At 39.3% G+C, this 23,591-nt stretch overlaps 1 protein-coding gene and 1 long non-coding RNA gene across 5 annotated transcripts in view; one reads left to right on the forward strand and one right to left on the reverse strand.

Moving 5' to 3' along the window:
* Positions 1-23,591, forward strand: part of LOC117980210 (uncharacterized) — a 273,563-nt gene that overhangs the window by 224,418 nt on the left and 25,554 nt on the right. The window lies entirely within an intron of this gene.
* Positions 1-23,591, reverse strand: part of SEMA5A (semaphorin 5A) — a 508,567-nt gene that overhangs the window by 29,719 nt on the left and 455,257 nt on the right. For all 4 annotated transcript variants that reach the window (XM_034959729.2, XM_034959730.2, XM_034959727.2 and 1 more), the window contains 2 exons: positions 3,720-3,945; positions 177-395 (listed from right to left, as the gene is read on the reverse strand). In XM_034959729.2, the coding sequence (XP_034815620.2) occupies positions 177-395; positions 3,720-3,945 (445 nt within the window). The remainder of the gene's footprint in view (positions 1-176; positions 396-3,719; positions 3,946-23,591) is intronic.

A 23,591-nucleotide genomic window follows, 5' to 3' on the forward strand; every position in this document is an offset into this window, starting at 1 on the left:
CTGGCCTCACAAAGTGCTGGGATTACCAGCATGAGCAACCACTCATAGCCAAGACATTTATTAAGAACACAGATCTCAAACATGAAGCCAGGGAGCTGCGTGAGACCTGGTAAATTAGAAGACTCTCCAAGGCCCTTGAGTTTTCAGATGTTTTGTAGATTACACAATCCACTTACCTGGGCAGGGCAAAATGTTGCATTCCTGGTATTCCAGAGATGGGCCAAGGCAAGGCATTCCCCCATACTTTGGTTCGGGGTTGTTGCAAACACGCTTCCGGTTCCGAATGCCCCTGCTGCAGTCACGGCTGCACTGTGACCACGATGTCCAGGCTGACCAAGCCCCGTTGACCGTGTGGGCAGAGTATCTCCCAGCACGCAGGAAATCCCCAGAAAGCCCTGCCAAGGAAACAGGTGAAGTGTGATTCTGTTACAAGTTTCAGAGGAACCACAGTCCATGCTGACTTTCATTCTGTATCTGCTGTCTGCCTTATTTCTAGAACTACCCTCTCACATTCCATTGAGCTCTTTTTACACTTCAGTAGCCAAAAATCAGTGGTGTGATAGCCTCTTATCTCTCAAGCTTGTTTCCTGCAGTTACTATGAAATAAGGTTGAAATTAAGAACTCCATGTGAATGTGGTGAACCTTTACACAGTAAATAATCGATTCTATATAGGTAGTTCATTTACTTTTTGAAGACACTTCTTACAAAGAAAACACAACTTTCTCACTTTCCTTGGGAATTCTACAACAAACTGCCCTCAGACACAATGGGTAGAGCCTGCCCTCAAGGACCTCCATCTGGAGGAAGGGAAACATAATTCAGACATTTTCTAAACCTATTCTTTCAGCTGTTAACCTTTCAAAGGTGAATTAATGCTGGTAAAAGGGGCCAAGTCAACTGCTTCTGGATCACAGGCCTGAGAAACTCCTGTCTGCTCTGTGGAACTCATGCCCTAGAACTGAACACAGCACTGAGTGACTTTGGCAAACATTTCTATGAAGTTTAGAGCACACTACCTAACAAAATGTGTTTCCCAAGGAGCCAAGAGGGGCAGCAGCAGCAGCAGGTGGGCTGTGGGGTGAGTGGGGAGTTGCTGTGGCAGGAATCACAGCCAACAGGCTTTGAGGACATATTGTGGGTGATGTGTACAGTGAGCACTTTCACTTGTTAAGTCACGTAATTAGCCATAGTCAAAGTTTTAGGAAAATGTCTTCCCACTCACAATACTAAAAGGTATTCAATAATTTTCTCAAATGTAGGCAATGTGACACAAGCTTTAACAAATAACTCTAAAAGCATGCAGTAAAGTTCCGGGGAAGTGTGCTCAGAAGACAAGTGTGCCAACAGCTCTCAGTGTTGTTAAGCAACTCTGTTGTTTACTTAGAAAATCTGTTTCTGAAAGGATGGCAGCATACTCTTCAGAGAAATTGAATTAGAATTGTCTGTCTGTGATAAATTAGTATTCTGTGATGAATCAATAAAGAAAAACTATGCACAAATCAATCCTCATTTTATGTGGTCAGAGGAAAATGAGTCCCATTTTGTGTTTGCAAGATATCAATACCGAAATGTGAGATGGTCATGAGAACTCAAAGCCATTAAGATACCGAAGAATAAAACTCTATGCGCACATTTGTTTATGGAGGCACTATTCATGATGGCAAAGACTTGAAACCTGGCCAAATGCCCATTGATGATAGACTGGATAAAGAAAATGTGGCACATATACACCATGGAATACTATGCAGTCATAAAAAAGGATGAGTTCATGTCCTTTGCAGGGACATGGATGAATCTGGAAACTATCATCCTCAGCAAACTAACACAAGAACAAAAAACCAAACACTGCGTGTTCTCACTCATAAGTGGGAATTGAACAATGAGAACACATGGACACCGGGAGGGGAACACCACAGACCGGGGCCTGTCGGGGGTAGGGAGCTAGGGGAGGGAGGTTGAGCCATGATTACAGCACTGTACTCCAGCCTGGGCAACAGAGTGAGACCCTGTCTCAACAAACAAACAAACAAAAACCAAAACATTTCATGGGGCTTAGTCATTTAAAAAGTTATGTGGGATATACTTTTCCTGAAAAGGATTCATGGGATATACTTGTACTAGAAAAAAACTTCTAAAAGATAACTGAAACTTGCATTTAAATTTTGTGCTTCATCTCACCACCCTAGGTGGATGTCACAAGATCATCCTTTATAAAATGTGCATATTTAAGTCCTCAGTTATCTTTCTCTTGGTATTTCATCATATACCTTCTCTTCTAAATACAGCAAGAGTTTACAAAATTAAAAAGAGTGACTATTATTTTGTTACCCATTTTTCCAGATGAGTGGTATTTGTTTAAGTTGTACGTTTATTCACATAAAATACTGTATGAAAGCAGACTTTTTTATTTGCTTCAAGGAACAATGACCTTGGGTAATCACTGAACTACAGTGAGCAGTGGTGTGAGGAGAGGAGAGAGTTAATGTCAGTGAGAGCAATAGGATGAGGAAGCAGGCTTGTAAAGCAAGTGGCTCCTGCTGCACCTGCTGGGCCTCCAGGCATCCAGGCTGTTCACCAGCTCCCAGGAGAAGTCATGGTGATCTGTGACACGAGAGCAGCTGGTGGCCGTCACGCAGAGCCACACTGTCTCAGAGCCTTCCCTGTGGCAACACCAAGGAGATCTACCAAACCTCCATGAATTTATCCCACAATAAATTCTGTCCAACATGGCAACACACCAGCTCGGTGGCACTTGTCCAGGCTATCCACTCTGGGTATAAGACCCCTTCTCTATAAATGGTGGCTGTCCTTTTGTGTTGGGAGAATAAGGTAGAATCACCTGTGCAAAGATGCTAAGGCATATCTAAGAACGGCCACAAGATATAACAATCACTGTTCTCATCAAACTGTGTACCAAGGACCCATCTATGAGTATCTATTTCCTTTTCTGTTGGTATCTTTTCCTTTGGAAGAGATTTTGTCCAATTAGAGGAGGCTGAAAAACAGAAATGAAGAACAAAGCAAAGCATCAAGCTCTTAAGGACCACCAGGCTCAATTCCTTTTTCTGCAGTTGAGACAGCCGAGCTCTAGGGAGAGAAAGTGAATTGCCCCAGGTAAAAGGACCACTTGGTGTTAGGGCCAGGCAGAGGCCAGATCTGGTTTCTGCCTCAGGGCTTTCTCCATGCTATTACTATGGCATTCAAGGGATTTACTCAATTATAAGGAGCAAAGTTATTTCAAAGACTATTCTAGTATCCTTACACAATGTGCTTTTTAAAAACAGAAACATCCTTTTATAGGTACAAAGAGAAATGCACTTCCATTGCCTTTGTGAAGTTTTGGGATAAATAAAGAAAAACCTTTTTTCAGCTTACATTTTAGTGCCAGAAGATGTATGAAAGATCAGTGATGCTTCCCCAGTACATTTTCTGATACTAAATAAATCTCACACAAATGATTCTGGGTCTATAATAAATATAGTGTTATCTGGGGGCCTGATTTCATAGAATCACTTCAATATCTAACTTCTTACAGTATGGCTCTTTTCTTTCAATTTGTCCTACAGTCACTTGTGCTCTACAGGGATCATTGTTTTCAAGGCTGCTAAGCCATAAATAACCAAAAAGGAAAACGCCCCCTTGCTGTTTATGACCTTAGAGATAAGATCAAAGGCCCTTCCATGGAAGTGGGTCAGTCCCCACGGAATCACTACTCACCATCTGTGGAGCAGCCACTGGTGCCGTCGCTAGAACAGTATCGCATTTCGATTCTCTGTCTTCCCACTTCCAGCAAATTCGGATCAGCCAGGCGGGCTTTGCATGTGTATCGGAATCGCTGCTCATAGTGGCCGCCGTTGTCAGAGATGTTGACAGGCGTCCAGGGTGTCCAGGGCGTGGTCTTCTTCAGCTCAGGACACGGGTTGGTGTTGCAAGACTGGTACTCCTGGGGAGAATGCGCAGACGAGGGTTACCATATGGGGTAAACAGAGCAATCTCACGAAGGGCTCCTTTCCTTTAGGGAAAGATAAGGGTCTCTAAAACACCAGCTCCTAAGACACTCACAGCTTCTCTACCAAACTAAAAACACATTTATGTTAAATTAGGCATTCAACAGAATGCTCAGTGTTCAAGACATCTCCAAAAGGAATCCGCACAGTCTCTCCTGTGTAAACAATGGGAATGAGACAACAAACTTAATTGCTTGTGGGAAAAAACCCCACTGATCCCATAAAAATCATGAGTAGCTAAAAGTACCCATTATTCCGATGTTAAGTTTAGCTATTTTCTTTAAAAGATTGATTTGTAAACCTCACAATATTCAGTTTGAGATTAATGGATGTTTTAAGACCTGGGATCACAGATGTGAGGTGTTAAGAGTGGTAGGGGAGCCACAAGATAAAATGATGCAAGAGACTTTTTTTACGTATAAGGTTTCCCATCATCTCACAGCTAACACCTTCAAGGCCCTTCTGAGCTTCTCCTGAGAGTACACTAAAATGTAAGTTCTGTTCCCTCCCTCCCAGGTACCTCCCTTGTAACCACAGGTAGGAGGATCCTGGGTAGCTGAACATGCAGTGGATTTGGAGGTCTGGCAGGTGGAGATGATGAAAATCTGCCTGGAGCACCTACTGATTTATTTGACAAGCATTCCACATACAATTGCTGCAGACACAGAGCCCAACAGGAGGGATACGGAGTTGACCTTGGATGCAGTGTGACATAATTTCTCCATTTTACACCAACGGGTTTCACTGGAGGGAAGCCCATACACATAATACACCTAGTGATGGCCACAGGATTAAAGATTTTTAACAATGTTTTATTAATAAAATAAGAATTAAATCACTCTTTAAGCTTTATCATAAAATAAAAAAAAAACTGCTCTATCATTCCTCCACCTCTCAGTTGCAGATTTTGATACTTATCTCCATAGAGCTAAACTTGAGTTTGGGTCCTTTTGGTAAAAACTTTGAATCTACAAATTCCTTTGGTTTTAGAAATATTCTTGATTACTTCATTTCATGCTCTCCCTCCCTTTTCTTGCTGCATCTCTTATCTTTTGGATGTAAACTCATTTATCCATTTTTACGTTTCTCATCTTTTATCTCATAGTTTCCATATTTTCATCTTTTGCTTTAGTTTCTGGAAGATTTCCTCAACCTTATCTTCCAAAATGATGATTGAAATATTCATCTTCTCTACTACATTTTAAATTTCCAAAAGCCCTTTTGTGTCTTTTTTTTTTTTTTGGTTCTTGATTATTCCCTGTTATTGTATGCTATTCTTATTTTTTTGGTCACACTACTTTCTCCAATTTGAGTACATTGATGATTTGAATACTCTGAGTACTTTGATGAATTATTTCAAGGTTGTAGTCTTTCTCTATAGCTTCTGTATCTTCTAATTGCTGAATTCCCTTTGCTTTTTTGGATCTCTATCTTTCTTGTTAGATTGTTTCTTCTGTGATCTGAACAGTCTTTGTTTTCTGCTCTGATTTAGAGTGGAGGGCTAAAAAGTTTAACTGGAAGGTCTGAGCACAGAGAAGTCTGTAGACCTAGTCAGATCTGGTTGAGATCTTTAACCAGAATTTAAGAATCTTTGTCAGAATCTTACACCTTTCCTGCTGGACTCTTCAGAGACCCCTGAGAAGACTGCTCCAGTGTCTTGCCTGTCTGGGTGCTGGAGGCTGAGCCATGGAGCATCTGGGAGCCGAGTGGAGGAAGAGGGCGGAACTCTCAGTGTCCAGTAGACAGCCACTTATCTTACTCTGCTGTTCTCAGTTCTGAAGCACCCAGTTAACTGAGCCCAGTGCTCAGAGGTCCAGAGACGCTGTTTTCCTCTCCAGAAAATAAGCTTCCTAGCATCTGCTGGACAGAGCAGGTCTAGTCCCCTTGGTGGAGTGGGAGAGAGGTATGGAGGTCTTAAATAGAAGTCACCCGATGTTATTTTGCCACTAACAAAGAAAATGGGGCTGTGGATTCCTGAGCTCTCTGAGGGGTCTCTGGTGTGCATTGAGATGATTCTTTTCATGTATGTGCTGGGGGTCCTCAAGATCCCTCCAGTTTCTATGATTAGATAGCAGGATCCCTAGGACTCTGTGTGCAGCAGTGTTCTCAGCTAAAATTTATTACAGTAAAAGACTACAAAGCAAAATCAGCAAAGAGAAAATGCACATGGGGTAGAAGTGCAGACAAAGCCAGGTGGCACAACCAAGAGTCCTCTCTCAGCAGAGTCACGAAGGATGTGCTCAGGTCCCCCAGCAGCTAGTTGTGATGACGTACAGGGAAGGTGGTCTACCAGGGAAGCTCACTGGAGACTTGGTGCTCAGGGTTTTCACCGGAGTCTTGTTGCAGAAGCATCCTTGTTTTGCATGTACCAAAAGTCCAGATTCCCCCAAGGAAGTTTCAGTATACACCACATTGTTTGTACAGACAATTTAAGCACAGAGAGCCATTCTTGCCATCTGGGAATGGTAGAAACCTTCCTGAAATCCAGATTCCCAGATGCCAGCCAACAGCTAGCCTTGCGAGCAGGCCTTTCTAAGAATCACAGGACTGGGAAGCATTGTCTTCCGCATAGTTCTCCTCTGTTAGACTTGAATTCATGCTTCTTTGATGTATTTCCAGATTCTACCTTTTAAAAACAACATGGTTCTTTCTCTTTTTTTCTGACTTTGCGCATTCATGCCTTGAAAAATCAACCCCTCTAACACTGTATTAGTATGTTTCCAGTAGGATAGAAAGCAACTTGTGTGTCCATGCCACCAACTTTACCTGGGAACCTAATACAATCTTTATTTTGTACTGTTTTAAATACTCTAACTAGCTTTCTTTACTCACAATGCATTTATTTTTTTATTTTTTTTACAGCAGATAACACTCAGGATTTTTGTGACATCATAGGCTTTTAACAGAAAATATGTAAAGCGATCATCGCTGTTTCTTTGATTTAATACTCTCTAGGCATTCCTCCCGGCCTGCACGATCTCTACATCAACAAATACTAGAAAGATAGATGACTTCATTTTCTTGTGTTTATAGCATCTTTTATTATGGCATCTTTTGAATGCTGCCTCTTAAATGAAAAAGCCCCAATGAATGCCATAAACTCAGTCACGTGAAAAGCCAGGCACAACACGTGTGTGATCTCTTTCACTTGGAATGAAAACCATATGACAGGAAAGCCATAAACCCTTGTCTTGGACCCTCTGTGCCTCTAGTGTGGGGATGCTCTCACCTCTGGATTGAGAATGTCATATGCCACTGCCCTTCCCTCCCTCACTCCGAGCCAGCCTGGCCAGATAAGCATCCTGGAGCTCCTTGCTGAAATGGGCTCAAAACACATGCAGCTCGGCCATGCGTGGTGGCTCACATCTGTAATCCCAGCAATTTGGGAAGCCAAGATGGGTGGATCACCTGAGGTCAGGAGTTCGAGACCAGCCTGGCCAACATGGTGAAACCCTGTCTCTACTAAAAATACAAAAATTAGCTGGGCATGGTGGCAGGTGCCTGTAGTCCCAGCTGCTCGGGAGACTGAGACATGAGAATTGCTTGAATCTGGGAGGCGGAGGTTGCAGTGAGCCGACATTGTGCCACTGCACTCCAGCCTGGGCAGCAGAGTGAGACTCCATCTCAAACAAACAAACAAACAAACAAAAATCATGTGCAGTTTATGGGCCTCTGTTTGAAAAGTGCTGGTCTTTAGGTCTTAACAAATGCAGCATTACCTATAAATTAGTAAAATTCTACATCTTCATAAACAGATTTAGAGGATACCACCAATAATTCTTAGGTTTCCCACACTGCAAACTTCATTCTTTCTATGGAGGTGAAGTTTAATTTTTGAAATGTATGAGGGGAAAATGTGTTTGAAAGCTGGCTCAAGTGTCTGTATTGGCATCTGTGTGTTGGTCCTAGAGGTGGGCACAGCTCACGGCTAAGAAAGATCAGTTTAGTCTCTTTAGGTCTAAGCCTCCAACAACAGTCTGTTCTTATGTTCTTATTTTCTCATGGTTCAAAATTTAACATGAGATTCAGAATTTCTCCTTTCAAGTGCTTTTTGAGGTTTAATTATGATACATTCACTTGAAGTATCAAATTATGAAATGGTGAGAAATGGTATGGCCAATTTGTTTTATCTTAATGAGCAAAATCATGAAGTGATTTAATTCTATTGTGATCACTTATATGGCTTAACTGAATATGTATGTTACAATTTACTAGAGAACTGCTGCTGTAACTATCCAAATGTAAATGGAACTTTAACAAAACTGCACTTAATACTAAAGAGATAAATGATTTTAAAAAGGATTTCAGGAAGCTAACTATTATGATTTGGCACCTAAGGTTCTTAATATTCTGGTGCAAAATATGAGATAAGAATGCTTACTAAAGCAATTATAAATAATTCCTCCAAATATGTTCCCCATGTATTATGTATTCCAGTCAACAGTGATAAAAGCACTCATTTAAATGTTTAATCCTGTAACCCGGGAGACACTCTGCCTGTTCTCTCTTACTTCTATGCCAAGTTCTACAGTCATGGCTTCCTGTATTCCTTCTGTCCTCTCCATCTTAATTGCCTCTTCTAATTCAGGCCCCCATCACCATAGGCCTGATTTAGAGAATCAAAGCATGTAGTTCCTTAAAGCTTAAGTGCCTATTTATAATTCTGCATCCACTAATAGACTGCAAATTTGTCAAAAGCAAGAACTTTGTCACGTTTATTTTATATTACCAATCTTGGGCATAGTAACACTATTTGGTAAGTGGATAAATCATATTGATTAAGTAACAGATAAGTCTACTGAGATGAAATTTGCATACATTTGGGGAACAGATTTAGATAGTTAAGTGGGACCTCCTGTTTTGCTGTTTATTTTTCCTTTGAGAAAATTAAAATATCTTATATTTCATACATTGCAAGTAAAGTAGAGAGACAGAGACAACCCAAGCAGAATTTTGATACCACATGCTCAGAGTGAAGCCCAAAAATTACCCTTAAAGTCATCTCATCCACAACTGAATATGTAAATCAAATTTATTCTCATATGGAATACTTATGGTTTCCATATGCATTTGTCAAGTTCTCTTTCAGTAACTAAGCTTGGCCTGCTGAGACTGAAAGCGATTCACATTAGAGAAATAACAAAGTAATTGAATTGTGCTTGCAAAGAGCCAAAACACTCAAGTATCTACATGGAAGTAGAACCATGCTCCCAGGAGCTTGTGGCAAACAGAACAAAGATTGACTGGAAGTTCTGGAAATTAGTTTAGTTATACCCAGTAAGGAAGGTATATAAAGGAATGTGGTGCATTCAAAATTATATGGTCACAGAGTGTCTTCTGCTTCCCACCAATATGGAGTAACAGAAACTGGATTAACCCTTTTATCCAAATAACAAAAAGTTATATTAAATAATGGTTCTTAAAGTACTGGACTTCAGGCAATGAAGGTCAGTGATCACTGAGTAATGGGAGACAACTTAGGGGAGACCCATGAGTGCCACAACCTACAGCCTTGAGAAGGTTCCCAGGCCACAGCCTGGGGAGCAGAAACCCAGGCACAGGCTAGAGACTGAGAAGACAGGTTTGGGAGCTGGAGAATGCCAAAGTGGCTGAAATTATTGGAAAGGAGAAAGTTGCACAAAATGAACACACCAGAGATATGCAAAAATCACCCAACACGATTTCAATTGAGTACAAATCAGGTAACAGAGGTTTTGACTTAAAAAATCAGCAAGTTCATGTGAGAAACTACACAGGAGTAGGGAAAGATCTGCCTGAAATGATCAGAGGGAACACTGTGTGTTACCCACACAGGACCAGGAACAGTGCTTGCTTCAAAGAGCAAAACCGAAAGACCTCATAATTCAAGGGTCATTGGCTGGATACCAAAAGGGACCTTGCTTCCACAGTGGGGAAAAATTACTGCAGACTAAATGTGGCTTTGATCCCAAGTAACTAAGACTAAAAGCAAGCACCAAAACCATCAAACTGTTTTTACATAACTTAATTATGTCCTCAAAGAGAACCTTAGCATATTTTTAGGACAAAAAAAGTGTCTACCAGTTTAAATTCACAATGTCTTGCATCCAATCTATAATTGCCGGATATGGAAAGAGGCCAAAAACACAACCCGTAATGAAGAGGAAAATTCAGTCAATTGAAACTGATGCAGATATGACACAGATGACAGAATGTGTAGTCAACAGCATCAAAACAGTAATTATAACTGCATCCCATATGTTCAAGGAAGACCTCGAAGAGATAAGGAATAAATAACTTGCAACATGCCAGCTGTAACATACAAAATATTTGCAGATAATTGCAAACGAGACAGTATCTCCCAAGTCATTCTATGAGGCCAACTTTGATATCAAAACCAGACGAAGACAGAAGGAAAGAAAACTACATGAATGTAGTTTTCTATTCCTCATGAATGAGTATTCCTCATGAATGTAGATGTTAACATTCTTTAAAAGACTTTAAGAAATCAAACCCAAAATATATCAAAAGGTTAATACCTCATGATCAAGTGGCTTTCATGTCATCAATGAAAGACTGGGTTATCACTTGAAATTCAATTAACGTAATTCATCATATGAACTGTATAGAAGTAAACTCATATAATAATCTCAATAGATGCAAAAATTATTGGATAAAAATCAAAATTAATTCCTTATAAGAACTCTCAATCAACTCGGAATTCAAATAAATTTCCTAAATCTCATGAAGGATATCTATTAAAAACCTACAGACTGCATCACACTTAATGGTTAAAGCCTGTGTGCTTTCCTCCTAAGATAAGAAACAAGGCAAGGATGTCTGTCCTTATCACTTTTATTCAAGATTATCCTGGAAGTTCTAGCCAGTGCAATCAGGAAAGAAAAAGAAACAAAAGTCATCCATATTAAAAGTAAGAAATAATTATATTTTTACTCTCATACAATATGATTGTCTATGTAGAAAGTGTTATGGAGTCTACCAAAAAAAAGCTACTAGAAGTAATAAATTAGTTTATGAAGGCTGCAGAACACAAGATCAATGTAAATATAAAACATTATTTCATTCCCATGCACCAGCAACAAGCTACCAGAAATTAAAATTTTAAAAGAACACTACTTATAGTAGCATCAAAACATAAAATACTTAAGATTAAATCTCAAAAAAATATGTGCATGACTTTTACAATGAAAGGAAATGGAATCACTACAATCCTAATTATAATTCCAGGAGGCATTTTTGGTAGAAATTAACAAGCTAATTCTAAATTTCATATGGAATACAAAGTTATCTAGAATAGTCAAGATATTTTGGCAAGGAAGAACAAAGTAGGAAGACACACTTTCTAACTTCAGGATTCATTATAAAGGTACAATAATCAAGATTCTGTGGTGTAAGCATCAAGATAGAAAGACTGAGCAAAAGAACAGAATGGAAAGTCAGGAATTGACCCACCTGTTTATGGCTTATTGATTTGTTTTGTAAATGTGCAAAGGCAATTCAATGGAGAAAGCATAGTCTCTTCTGAAAATGATGTTGGAATAATTGAATATCCACATGTGAAAACATGAATTTTGATCAATAACTTGCTCCATCTATGATAATTGATGTAAATGGATCATAGCCCAATATCTAAAACCAAAGAACTCCTAGAAGCAAACACATGAGAACACCTGTGGGGTCTTAGGTTAAGCAAACATTTTCTAAATAAAATACCAAAAGCACCATCCATAAAATAAAAAAACAATTAAAATGAATTAATCAAAATAAGAAGCTTCTGCCCTTTAAGGATCACTGTTAAGAAAATTAATGATGAGCTATATAGTCTGAGAGAAAGTATTTGCAAATCATGTATCTGATAAAAAGACTTGCACCCATTATGTATTTTAAAAGTTAAAACTAGAGTATAAAAACTAATAGAAAAACTGCTGAAAGATATGTATAGGCATTTCAACACAGATATGTGATGGCAAAACAAGCATATGTAAACTTAGAAAAAGGTAAATTGAAACCACAAGTAAACCACTACACATGTATTAGAATGACTAAAATTCAAACAACAGAAAAAACAAAAGCCCCCAAACCCAAAATCGTGTGACAGTATCAGATGCTGAGGAGGACACAATGCTTTAGATTTACTCAGCCATCCCAAATAAACACCTGGTGCATGTATCTGGATCTGGTCCATAGAAGGGAAAAAGACTCAATATTCAGAATGCTACAAGACAAACTCAGTATATGCCAGTTACTCTGAAGACAGGTTGATGATTTAGAGATTTTTAGATATTCCTGGTTTCTTTCCACTACTCTTACTAGTCATAAAAACACAATAAAATACAATAGAAATGTTTTGAAAAAAATGTGAAAACAATATTATAACCAAAAAGTTGAGTATTTCTAAGTAGAAATTAATCCACAATCCCACTGTTCTATGCAGTAACTCCAGTTCTGCAGGTTTGCTCTATCTCATACACTGCTGATAGCATTGTAAATGGCACAAGCCATTTGAAAACTGTTTGATACTTTCCTAAGAAGTCAAAGGTATACATATCCCATAGCCTACTCATTCCATTCCTCTATATTTACCCAAGAGAAAATGAAACACATGCCCATACAAACACTTGTACCTGAATGTTCACAAAAGCTTTATTTGTAATAGACAAGAAACTGGAGACAACTCATATGGCCATCAGCAGATGGATAGCTAAACGAATAATCTTATGGAATATTAATCAGCAATTAAAAGAAATGAACTCTTAATATACAAAACAACAAAGCATCTGAAAATAATTATGCACATAAAAAAGCCAGCAAAAAAAAAGGTGTGACACTGTAGAATTCTATTCATATAACATTAGGGAATATGAAAACTAATGCATAGAGACAGAAAGCAATCAGTGCTTATCTGAGATGAGGGAGTACTGGGACAGGTATCAGGGAGGTGTTGCAAAAGGAAATGAGGAAACGGGTTGATGGACATGTTCACTACCTTTACTGTGTCAATGGTTTTATGAATGTATAAATACCTTAAAACTGGCCAAAATTTTATCATTTTAAACATGTAGTGCATTGTATGCCAACCATACCTCAATAGAGGTACAAAACTGTATGGTTTCAGAAAAACAAGCCTCTTACTAATACATGGTGGCTTCTTTGCTATTTAGAAATTATATCTTCAGGCCAGGCACGGTGGCTCATGCCTGTAATCCCAGCACTTTGGGAGGCTGAGGCGGGTGCATCATGAGGTCAAGAGATCAAGACCATCCTGGTCAACATGGTGAAACCCCGTCTCTACTAAAAATACAAAAATTAGCTGGGCATGGTGGCACGTGCCTGTAGTCCCAGCTACTCAGGAGGCTGAGGCAGGAGAATTGCTTGAACCCGGGAAGCGGAGATTGCAGTGAGCCAAGATCGTACCACTGCACTCCAACCTGGTGAGAGAGTGAGACTCCATCTCAAAAAAAAAAAAAAAAAAAAGAAATTATCTTGAAATCATGTCATTTGCAGCAACACAAATGGAGCTGAAGGTCACTATCTTTAGTGAAATAATTCAGGCCCCAAAATACAGATATCACATGTTTTCACTTATATGCCGGAGCCAAAAAGAGTTGATCACATGGAGGTAGAGAAATATAGTAAATGGAGTTTGAGAAAGGTAAGTGGAAGAAAGAGAGGCGGAAGAAGAGAAGTGGATTAAAAGGTAAAAACATGCAGCTGGATAGAAGGAGTAAATTCAGTATTTGATAGCAGAGTAGGGTAACTATAATTAAGCAGAAATGCATTGTACTTGGGTGGTGGACACCCTAAATACCCTGACTTGATCACACACATTATATACATGTAACAATATTTCACGTGTACACTACAAATTTGTACAAATAAAAAATGGTATCCAAAACAACTATGAGTTTATACATTCCTGTATATAGTAAAATTATCGTAATTTTTTTCATGGCATTTATGTTTGCTTATTTAGGACTGAATATGACCAGTATTTGTAGATAAATGCTTCATAAAGCATGCACCATCCATTCATTTTCACTTTCCATCATATATGTCCACAAAATGACACTGTTATCTACCACATAGCCAGCCAGTGCATTGACTATGCATTACGATCTTTGTGTGTGTGTGTGTGTGTGTGTGTGTGTAGCCTGTGCATGTTCCTCATTCTTTTAAAATCACTTATGTCTCTTCTAATCAGTTTCTTTGGCCACTGCTTTTTCCTGTTGGCACAGGCCTTTGAACATGAGGAAGTTATCATACAATCACCTTCCATGGGATTTGGAGAAGTGTGGGAGTCACAGGGTAACTTAGGAGAACTTGGCTTCCAGGACTGTTTCTTACTTACTCACCATCCAATCCTCTGCAAAACATCTTTAAATGCTTGTAATACCTCCCAACAAAGGCCATATAAGAGGATAGACAAGCTGATTTCCTAACATCAAAATGCCTTTGCAATCCACAACCTTGCTTTAGATTTACTTAGCCATCCCAAATAAACACCCAGTGCATGTATTTGGATCTGGCTCATAGAAGGGGAAAAGAATCGATATTCAAAATGCCAAAAGACAAATTCAGTATACGCTAGTTACTCTGGGGAGAGGTTAATGATTTAGATATTTTAGATATTCCTGGTTTCTTTCCACTACTCTTACTAGTCATAGAATCACAATAAAATACAATAGAAACATTTTGAAAAAATGTGAAAACAATATTGTAACCAAAAAGTGAGCATTTCTAAGTAGAAAATCATCCACAATCCCATGATTCTATGCAGTAACTGAATTTCTGCAGGTTTGCTCTAAGTAGCTACAGTACTCTCTACATACCTTATCAGGAACCTTTATTATGCCACTTGTTTGCAAGGGGGTCTCCCAAGCATGTGAGCTTCCCCAGGGCAAAGCCTGGGATGGATGCGACTTCATGTCTCAGCTGGGTAACTGACACCCTCACTGGCTCGAAGTGGGGAGCAACTGAGCCAAAATCTCTGAGGCTTTTGAATGGACGCATTCACTTTCAACCTGTAGCCAACCTGGGTTCTTCTAAGTGCAGAAAAGCAAACACATACTCCTCTGCTTTCTTGCTCAAAAATGATGCATGTATGTGCGCAACATATATATGTGCGTGTACGTACAAAAATGGAACTAGCTTTCCTCCTTACCCATTATTTTAGGCATTCCTTTTTATAACAGTCTAAAGCTCAGGAGAATAAGAAAATCAGTGCTGTCACTGGAAATCTTTATTACAGAGGCTGTGATTTGTGGGCACTTTTGCTTCCATAAACTTACATCTCAAATGAGAAGATCCAGCTATTTATTTTATTGTCTTACTGTAATGCCTTTAAATTCTCACTCTCCGAGAGCAAAAGCCAGGAATTCAAATATCTTTTTCTAGCAAATATCTTGCAATGAGAGGAGTAACTACTTTTAGATAGAAGCAAATACCCGTCCTTTGGGAAACGTTTCCTTCTCAAGCCAACAATTGAAATCGGTGACCTTGAGCAGAGGCATCTGCCTTTTATTTCTAATCTTCCATTTTTAAGGGAAAAATGTTTAAATATACTATAAGTGCTTGAGAACATAATGATAATTTGTACAGATTTTAAGAGTTCTTATGAGGAACTTTGGAAGCATTTGAATACATAACAAAAATCTAAGTGAGATTGTGTTATTTAAGATTAAGGTTTCTGCAGGACTGTCATGAATTTGCCTTTACAATAATGCATGGGGACATTTACCCCAGATTCTTTGAAGGACAAAAAAAAAAGTGGCAAATATTGGTCTGCCTTCTGACCAGAAAATTTCAGCTGGGTATGTACACACACACACACACACACACACACACACACACACACACACACACACAGTCATACATATGCAACAATAAGAAAAACAAGATTTAGAAAAAAAAAATTCTGCCTATAATAATAGGATTTGTATGTGATGGTTACAGACACATAAACATACTTGTATAGGACCAAACTGGCTCCATTTTTTGGCAAGAAAATATAAAATAAAATTAGAATAATAGAGTACTTATGGCAGACATAGGGTAAAGCCATATTCATGTCCTTGGGAAACCATCTCGTTGATAAAAATTTATATTGCATTAAAAGCTCTTTATTCAGCAGCATAGGCCACTAATAGTAAATAGTTTTCAAAGACCTGATGATTAGTCTATGATAAGTTAATATTTTCTGTTTAAATTGATACCTAACATTTTTAAGTTTTGAGCTTTTGAGAAATATAAAAAATATAAATACACAAACTATAAATATAAATAAAAATAAATGTGAATCGCATGGCTTAAATATATACCAACTTGCTTTTTACCTGAAAATTAATGGCAAATAATTTAAATACCATTTTCCTCTCCTAGATCATTTGGATGCCATTTAAAATTTTTTGCTTTTTAAAACTAACACTCCTTAGCAAATGCAAAAGAACGGAAAGCATAATAAACAGTCTCTCGGACCACAGTGCAATCAAATTAAAACTCAGGATTAAGAAACTCACTCAAAACCACACAACTACATGGAAACTGAACAACCTGCTCTTGAATGACTACTGGATAAATAACAAAATTAAGGCAGACATAAATAAGTTCTTTGAAACCAATGAGAACAAAGACACAATGTACCAGAATCTCTGGGACACAGCTAAAGCAGTGTTTAGAGGGAAATTTATAGCACTAAATGCCCACAAGAGAAAGTAGGAAGGATCTAAAATTGACACCCTAACATCACAATTAAAAGAGCTAGAGAAGCAACAGCAAACACATTCAAAAGCAAGCAGACGACAAGAAATAACAAAGAAAGAGCTTCTGCACAGCAAAAGAAACTATCATCAGAGTGGACAGGCAATCTACAGATGGGATAAAATTTTTGCAGTCTATCCATCTGACAAAGGGCTAATATCCAGAATCTACAAAGAACTTACTTAAACAAATGTACAAGAAAAAAACAAACAACCCCATCAAAAAGTGGGTGAAGGATATGAACAGACACTTCTCAAAAGAAGACATTTATGCAGCCAACAAACATATGAAAAAAAGCTCAACATCACTGGTCACTAGAGAAATGCAAACCAAAAACACAGTGAGACACCATCTCACACCAGTTAGAATGGTGATCATTAAAAAGTCAGGAAACAACAGATGCTAGAGAGGATGTGGAGAAATGGGAATGATTTTACACTGTTGGTGGGAATGTAAATTAATTCAACCATTGTGGAAGACAGTGTAGCGATTCCTCAAGGATCTAGAACCAGAAATACCTTTTGACCCAGAAATCCCATTACTGGGTATATATCCAAAGGATTATAAGTCATTCTACTATAAAGACACATGCACATGTATGTTTATTGCAGCACTGTTCACAATAGCAAAGACGTGGAAACAACCCAAAATACCTATCAATGACAGACTGGATTTAAAAAATGTGGCACATATAAACTATGGAATACTATGCAGCCATAAAAAAGGATGAGTTCATGTCCTTCACAGAGACTTGGATAAAGCTGGAAACCATCATTCTCAGCAAGCTAACACAGGAACAGAAAACCTAACACCACATGTTCTCACTCATAAGTAGGAGTTGAACAATGAGAACACATGGACACAGGGAGGAGAACATCACACAGGGGAGCCGGTTGGGGGTGGCTAGGGGAGGTATAGCATTAGGAGAAATACCTAATGTAGATGACAGGTTGATGGGTGCAGCAAACCATCATGGCACACGTATACCTATGTAACAAAACTGCACGTTCTGCACATGTATCCCAGAACTCTTAAAGTATAATTAAAAAAAAAAAAACTGAACGAACTTAGGATGAAACAATTGTAGCATCTTCTATTGTTTTACTCAATTGGTAAAACTACTAAAGACCTCCACAAAGACTCAGGGGTAACGATGTAGTTTGCACTACTCAGTCTTCTTGTATTTCATGAGGCATGTGGTGTTGTGTGTACTCAGGGTCCACAGGTGAACAGTCCTGCTTAGAGCCTTCAGAGCAGCTGGTCCATCTTCTTCCATCACCTGCACCCTGACTCCTTCATTGTAACGCAGCTGTGATCTGAGGGGCCCTCTGATAGGAAGCACCCACTCACACACCTGTGGTGGGGAGAATTCGAAGAAACCCCGAGATTCCCACCACCTGGGTGTCATGCTCTGCATAATCTTCTCTCTTGGAGTGTTGGTGGGTCCTGTGAAGATGATGGGATAGTCACCCTCTTAATCAGGTTACAATAATCCACAACCTCCTCGTACCTTACTAGAAAGAGATTTTCTTTTGCTGGCTTTGAAGAAGGAAGCTGCCTTGTGGTGAGTGGCCCATATGGCTAGGACTAAGGGCAGCCTAGGAGCCGAGAACGCCACCCTCTAGCCTATAGCCAGCAGGAAATACAAGACCTCAATCCTAAAACTGCAGGCAACTAAATCCTACAAATACCCAGTGAGCTTGAAACACTCAGTGAGAACCCTGAGCCACAGGAAAGACTGTAGCTCTGGCCAACACCTCAATTTCAGCCTGTGAGACATTGAGCTGAGGGCACAGTTTGAATTTTCCCAGACTTTGACTCACTGAATGATCAGATAATAAATACATGTAGTATTAAACAACTGAATTTGTGCTAATTTATTACCTAGCAATAAAACCCTAATATACATTTATGTATGTATGTGTATATACATACATATGTGTATATATATATCTATATATAGACATAGATAGAGATATATACATCCAGTTTCCCACTGGCAAGGAATTTTCCAAATGGAAGACTCATTACCCTCTCGCTATGATATTTCTCCAATGCTTTCTCATGAAAAAGTTTCAGTTACAAAAGATGACCATTACTTATTATTAATGGTACATAGGCAATTTGAGGTGTTGATGAAAGTCCTGCAGGTTATCTAGGAAGGTGAGGTCAGTGGTTACAATTCATGTTATTTTAAGGTGCCTGATACTGTTCAGAACTCATATTTTTGAATTTAACTTTCCAGAATAGTGATGAACTATGCATGTGTTGACAATTTGTACTTCAACTTTAACAATTCCATTAAAACTCTGAAGTTCAGTCCACTATTTTTGAGGGAAATGTGTTGAGTAAGTATCTTCTGCTTTAAGAGAATTCACAGAACTTAAAGCGGTGTTCTATTCCTTCCAGGGAAGAGTTTTTCCTAAAAGGCGACTCCACAGGGTAATAATGAGTGCTACAGGAAAAGCATCTGTTGTCAGGAAAAACTGAGAAGGCTTGGGTTAAAGAAAGTTAAATGGGTTTCTCCAAATGAGTGATCAGAGCTGCTCTTGGAGCCCTTTTTCTCAGAGCTTCTTGCAAATGCTGCCAGGGAGAATGCTATCTGGAATCAAACAAGTTCTCAAAAGATGTGAGAATTTCATTGTTGTATGACAGATTCTACAATCGATTTACTGATTTAAAAACTGAAAATAGGGGTGCATCCCTACTGTTTTGAAATTGTATAGAAGTTACCCTTCTTCTGCCCAATGTAAACAGAATTCGAAAGATTGAGGATGGAGTCTTATGTTCATAAAATCCTTAGCCCATTGATTCTGTATTTTAATGGGGAAAATAGTCTAAAATATCCACCTCCTTTAACACTGTTGGTAGGTGACTGAGTTTCCAGTGACTACCTAAGACAGAAAGAGTTGATTCTTCATTAGGGTTGATGTCTTGAAAACAATTTTCTTCTCAGTTCACTCAGAAGCGGGCTAATCAGTCTAAACTGTGATGCTCTCTGCTCACTCCCAAGTTCATTGTTCTGTGTTATAAGCAGGAGAGTCCACCAAGGTCTGCCCAGGGGTTCTACTCCCTTCAATCCTTAACCTAGTTCCTCCACTTTCTCATCTGTAAAATGGGATAGAAAGAAAGTCATCCACAATGCTAATTTTGAAGTGTTAAGTGAGATAATGTGTTTATAGTGATTAGCATAGAGCCTGTTCTATATGGCATCTTTACACAGAGCCCTGGAAGAAAATATCAGATGCAGACCACAAAAGCATCAGGGATTCTCCAAAATGACCACTGGAGAAATCATCCTTTCTTCCTAGAAGATGCAGATGGTCACAATACCCCATAATTATCCTACTAGGAATATCCAGAGCAGGGTGTATTTATCTAACTGGTAAAATAAGTTTCAATTTAACTTGCATCCAAGTTTCTAGGGGTATCATTTTACTCCATCTGTGTTCATCCAATGGAAAATTATCTTCTAAATATGATTTTATCAGAGTTTACATGAAGCTGTCTTTTTATCAGCTCATATTCTGTAAATAAGTAGTGAAGATTTACTGCTCTAAAAGATAGTAGTAGAAACATTTATTTAATCTAAAGTTCTCACATCATGAATGACGTATTTGGAACATGCACAGCTATGGTCAATGTCCTTGTGACATTTCATTTCATTGTATGCAAATATTTGGAACTCTTGGGTGTTTTCTTGGCTCTCTGTGCTGGGATTTCATCATTTAATGGATCTGGGCTTTGGAAAATATGAATGTGTTATCAACATCACTTTCCTACAATTTAAATCCCAAGGAACTGCATTTTTTGTTATTTTATTGGCCAATTTACTATGGGAAATTAATTATGTTCCTCTTAAATTCAGATTTTAAATGACTTTAAAAAATAACTCAGGTTATTTAATTAGATTCTTATTACTGCATGAATATTTCCTGCCAGAACTTATGGATAATGACCTAAGTACCATAATTTAAACACGTACATGTTTGAAACTAAAAGTCAATGTAGTGTTGCCTAAGTGATACTTTCTATTTACAACACAGTTATGATAATCAAAATATCAGGTTTTCCATTCGTTCACCCATCCATCCATCCATCCATCCATTCATCCATCCATCCATCCATCTTTCAGTTATCACTGTTGGAACATCTATACCATGTGCAAGAAGCTGAGATTCCTCCTGAGAATTCTCAGACACCAATGGTGAAAATAAACCCAGGAAGTTTAAGGAAGACATGTGGAAGTGCCATCAGCCTCACACCAACTACTTATGAAAGGAGTTAAGATGCAAGAGGGACTTAGTGTTACGTAACACTAGCACACAGTAATTGTCACTCTGGCCAATCCCATTAACCACCTGATTCAGGACTCTGTGTCTGACAGACTGACTTGTTTCATATACAGGTGCCATTGTCTTCCTTGATCATGGCACTAGAATTGCAACACATACAGCAGTTTAGTTACCTTGAGCAATCAATTCTGCCTAAATTATCCATGCCCTAAAAGTGGAATATCATTGCTAACAAAAGGAAAACCTTAGAGAAATCTTAGCCCCTTTAATAAAAGTTGAAAATCTTGATCAAAGAAAATAAAAGACCTACTAGTCAAAAATAGTAAGTTATCAAAATAGTTGGATGCAAATATTATTTTTTAATAAAGCTTAAAATTTTTGAGCCCTGGTTTTGTAAATACTCAGGATGCGTGCCTCCTGTTCCAGCAGTCATCCAAATTAAAAGACTAGAGTATGATGGTGGCCTTCCCAGAACATGCAGTCCCAACTGAGGGACAAGGTTAACTTGAAAGCCCACAGCATGAGTGGGGCTCCTTGTTCTCCAGTGATGTTTCTGTTGGCTTCCCTCCTGATATGGTTTGGCTGTGTCCCCACCCAAATCTCATCTTGTAGCTCCCATAATTCCCATGTATTGTGGGAGGAACCTGTTGGGAGATAATTGAATCATGAGGGCAGGTTTTTCCCTTGCTGTTCTCATGATAGTGAATAAGTCTCACGAGATAAAATGGTTTTAAAAACAGGAGTTTCCCTGCATGCACCCTCTTCTCTTGTCTCCTGCCATGTGAGATATGCCTTTCACATTCCACCATAATTGTGAGGCCTCCCCAGCCACGTGGAATTGTAAGTCCAATAAACCTCTTTCTTTTGTAAATTCCCTGGTCTTGGGTATGTCTTTATCAGCAGTGTGAAAACAAACTAATAAAGCAAATTGATACTGTGAGTGGGATACTGCTGAAAAGATACCCCAAAATGTAGAAGTGACTTTGGAACTGGGTAATAGGTAGAGGTTGGAACAGTTTGGAGGGCTTAGTAGACAAAAAAATGTGGGAAAGTTTGGAACTTCCTAGAGACTTGTTGAAAGGTTTTGCCCAAAATGCTGATAGCGATATGGACAATAAGGTCCAGGCTGAGGTGGTCTCAAATGGAAATGAATAACTTGTTGGGAACTGGAGCAAAGGTGACTCTTATTATATTTTAGCAAAGAGACTGGTGGCATTTTCCCCCTGCTCTAGAGATTTGTGGGATTTTGAAGTTGAGGGAGATGATTTAGAGTATCTGGCAGGAGAAATTTCTAAGTGGCAAAGCATTCAAGTGGTGACTTGGGTGCTGTTAAAAGCATTCTGTTTTATAAGGGAGGCAGAACATAAAAGTTTGGAAAATTTGCAGCTTGACAATGGGATAGAAAAGAAAATCCCATTTTCTGAGGAGAAATTTAAGCCAACTGCAAAAATTTGCATAAGTAACAAGGAGCCAAATGTTAATCCTCAAGACAATGGGGGAAGTGTCTCCAGGGCAGGTCAGAGGTCTTCACGGCAGCCCCTCTCATTACAGGCCCAGAGGCCTAGGAGGAAAAAGTGGTTATGTGGGCTGGGCCCAGGGTCCCTGTGCTGTGTGCAGCCTAAGGACTTGGTGTCCTGCATCCCAGCCACTCTAGCCATGGCTGAAAGGGGCCAACATAGAGCTTGGTCTGTGGCTGCAGAGGGTGCAAGCCCCAAGCCTTGGAAGCTTCCACAGGGTGTTAAGACTGTGATTGCACAGAAGTCAAGAACTGGGGTTTGGGAACCTCCACCCAGATTTTAGAGGATGTATGGAAACACATGGATGTCCAGGCAGAAGTTTGCTGCAGGGGCGGGGCTCTCATGGAGAACCTCTGTTAGGGCAGTTCAGAAGGGAAATGTGGGGTAAGAGCCCCCTCACAGTGTCCCTACTGGGGCACAACCTAGTGGAACTGTGAGAAGAGGGCCACCATCCTCAGACCCCAGAATGGTAGATCCACTGACAGTTTGCACCATGCACCCGGAAAAGCCGCAGACACTCAATGCCAGCCTATGAAGGCAGCCAGGAGGGAGGCTGTACCCTGCAAAGCCACAGAGTTGGAGCTGCCCAAGACCATGGAAACCCACCTCTTGCATCAGTGTGACCTGGATGTGAGACATGGACTCAAAGGAGGTCATTTTGGAGCTTTAAGATTTGACTGCCTTGCTGGATTTTGGATTTGCATAGGGCCTGTTGCCCCTTTGTTTTGGCCAATTTCTCCCATTTGGAATGGCTGTATTTATCAAATATATCTAGGAAGCAACTAATTTCCTTTCAATTTTACACCCTCATAGGCAGAAGGGACTTGCCTTGTCTCAGATGAGACTTTGGACTGTCGACTTTTGAGTTAATGCTGAAGTGAGTTAAGATTTTGGGGGACTGTTGGGAAGGCATGATTGGTTTTGAAATGTGAGGACATGACATTTGGGAGGGACCAGGGGCAGAGTGATATAGTTTGGCTCTGTGTCCCTACCCAAATCTCATCTTGTAGCTCC

Source organism: Pan paniscus, chromosome 4 (genome assembly GCF_029289425.2).
Source record: "Pan paniscus chromosome 4, NHGRI_mPanPan1-v2.0_pri, whole genome shotgun sequence".
Lineage (NCBI taxonomy): Eukaryota > Metazoa > Chordata > Mammalia > Primates > Hominidae > Pan > Pan paniscus.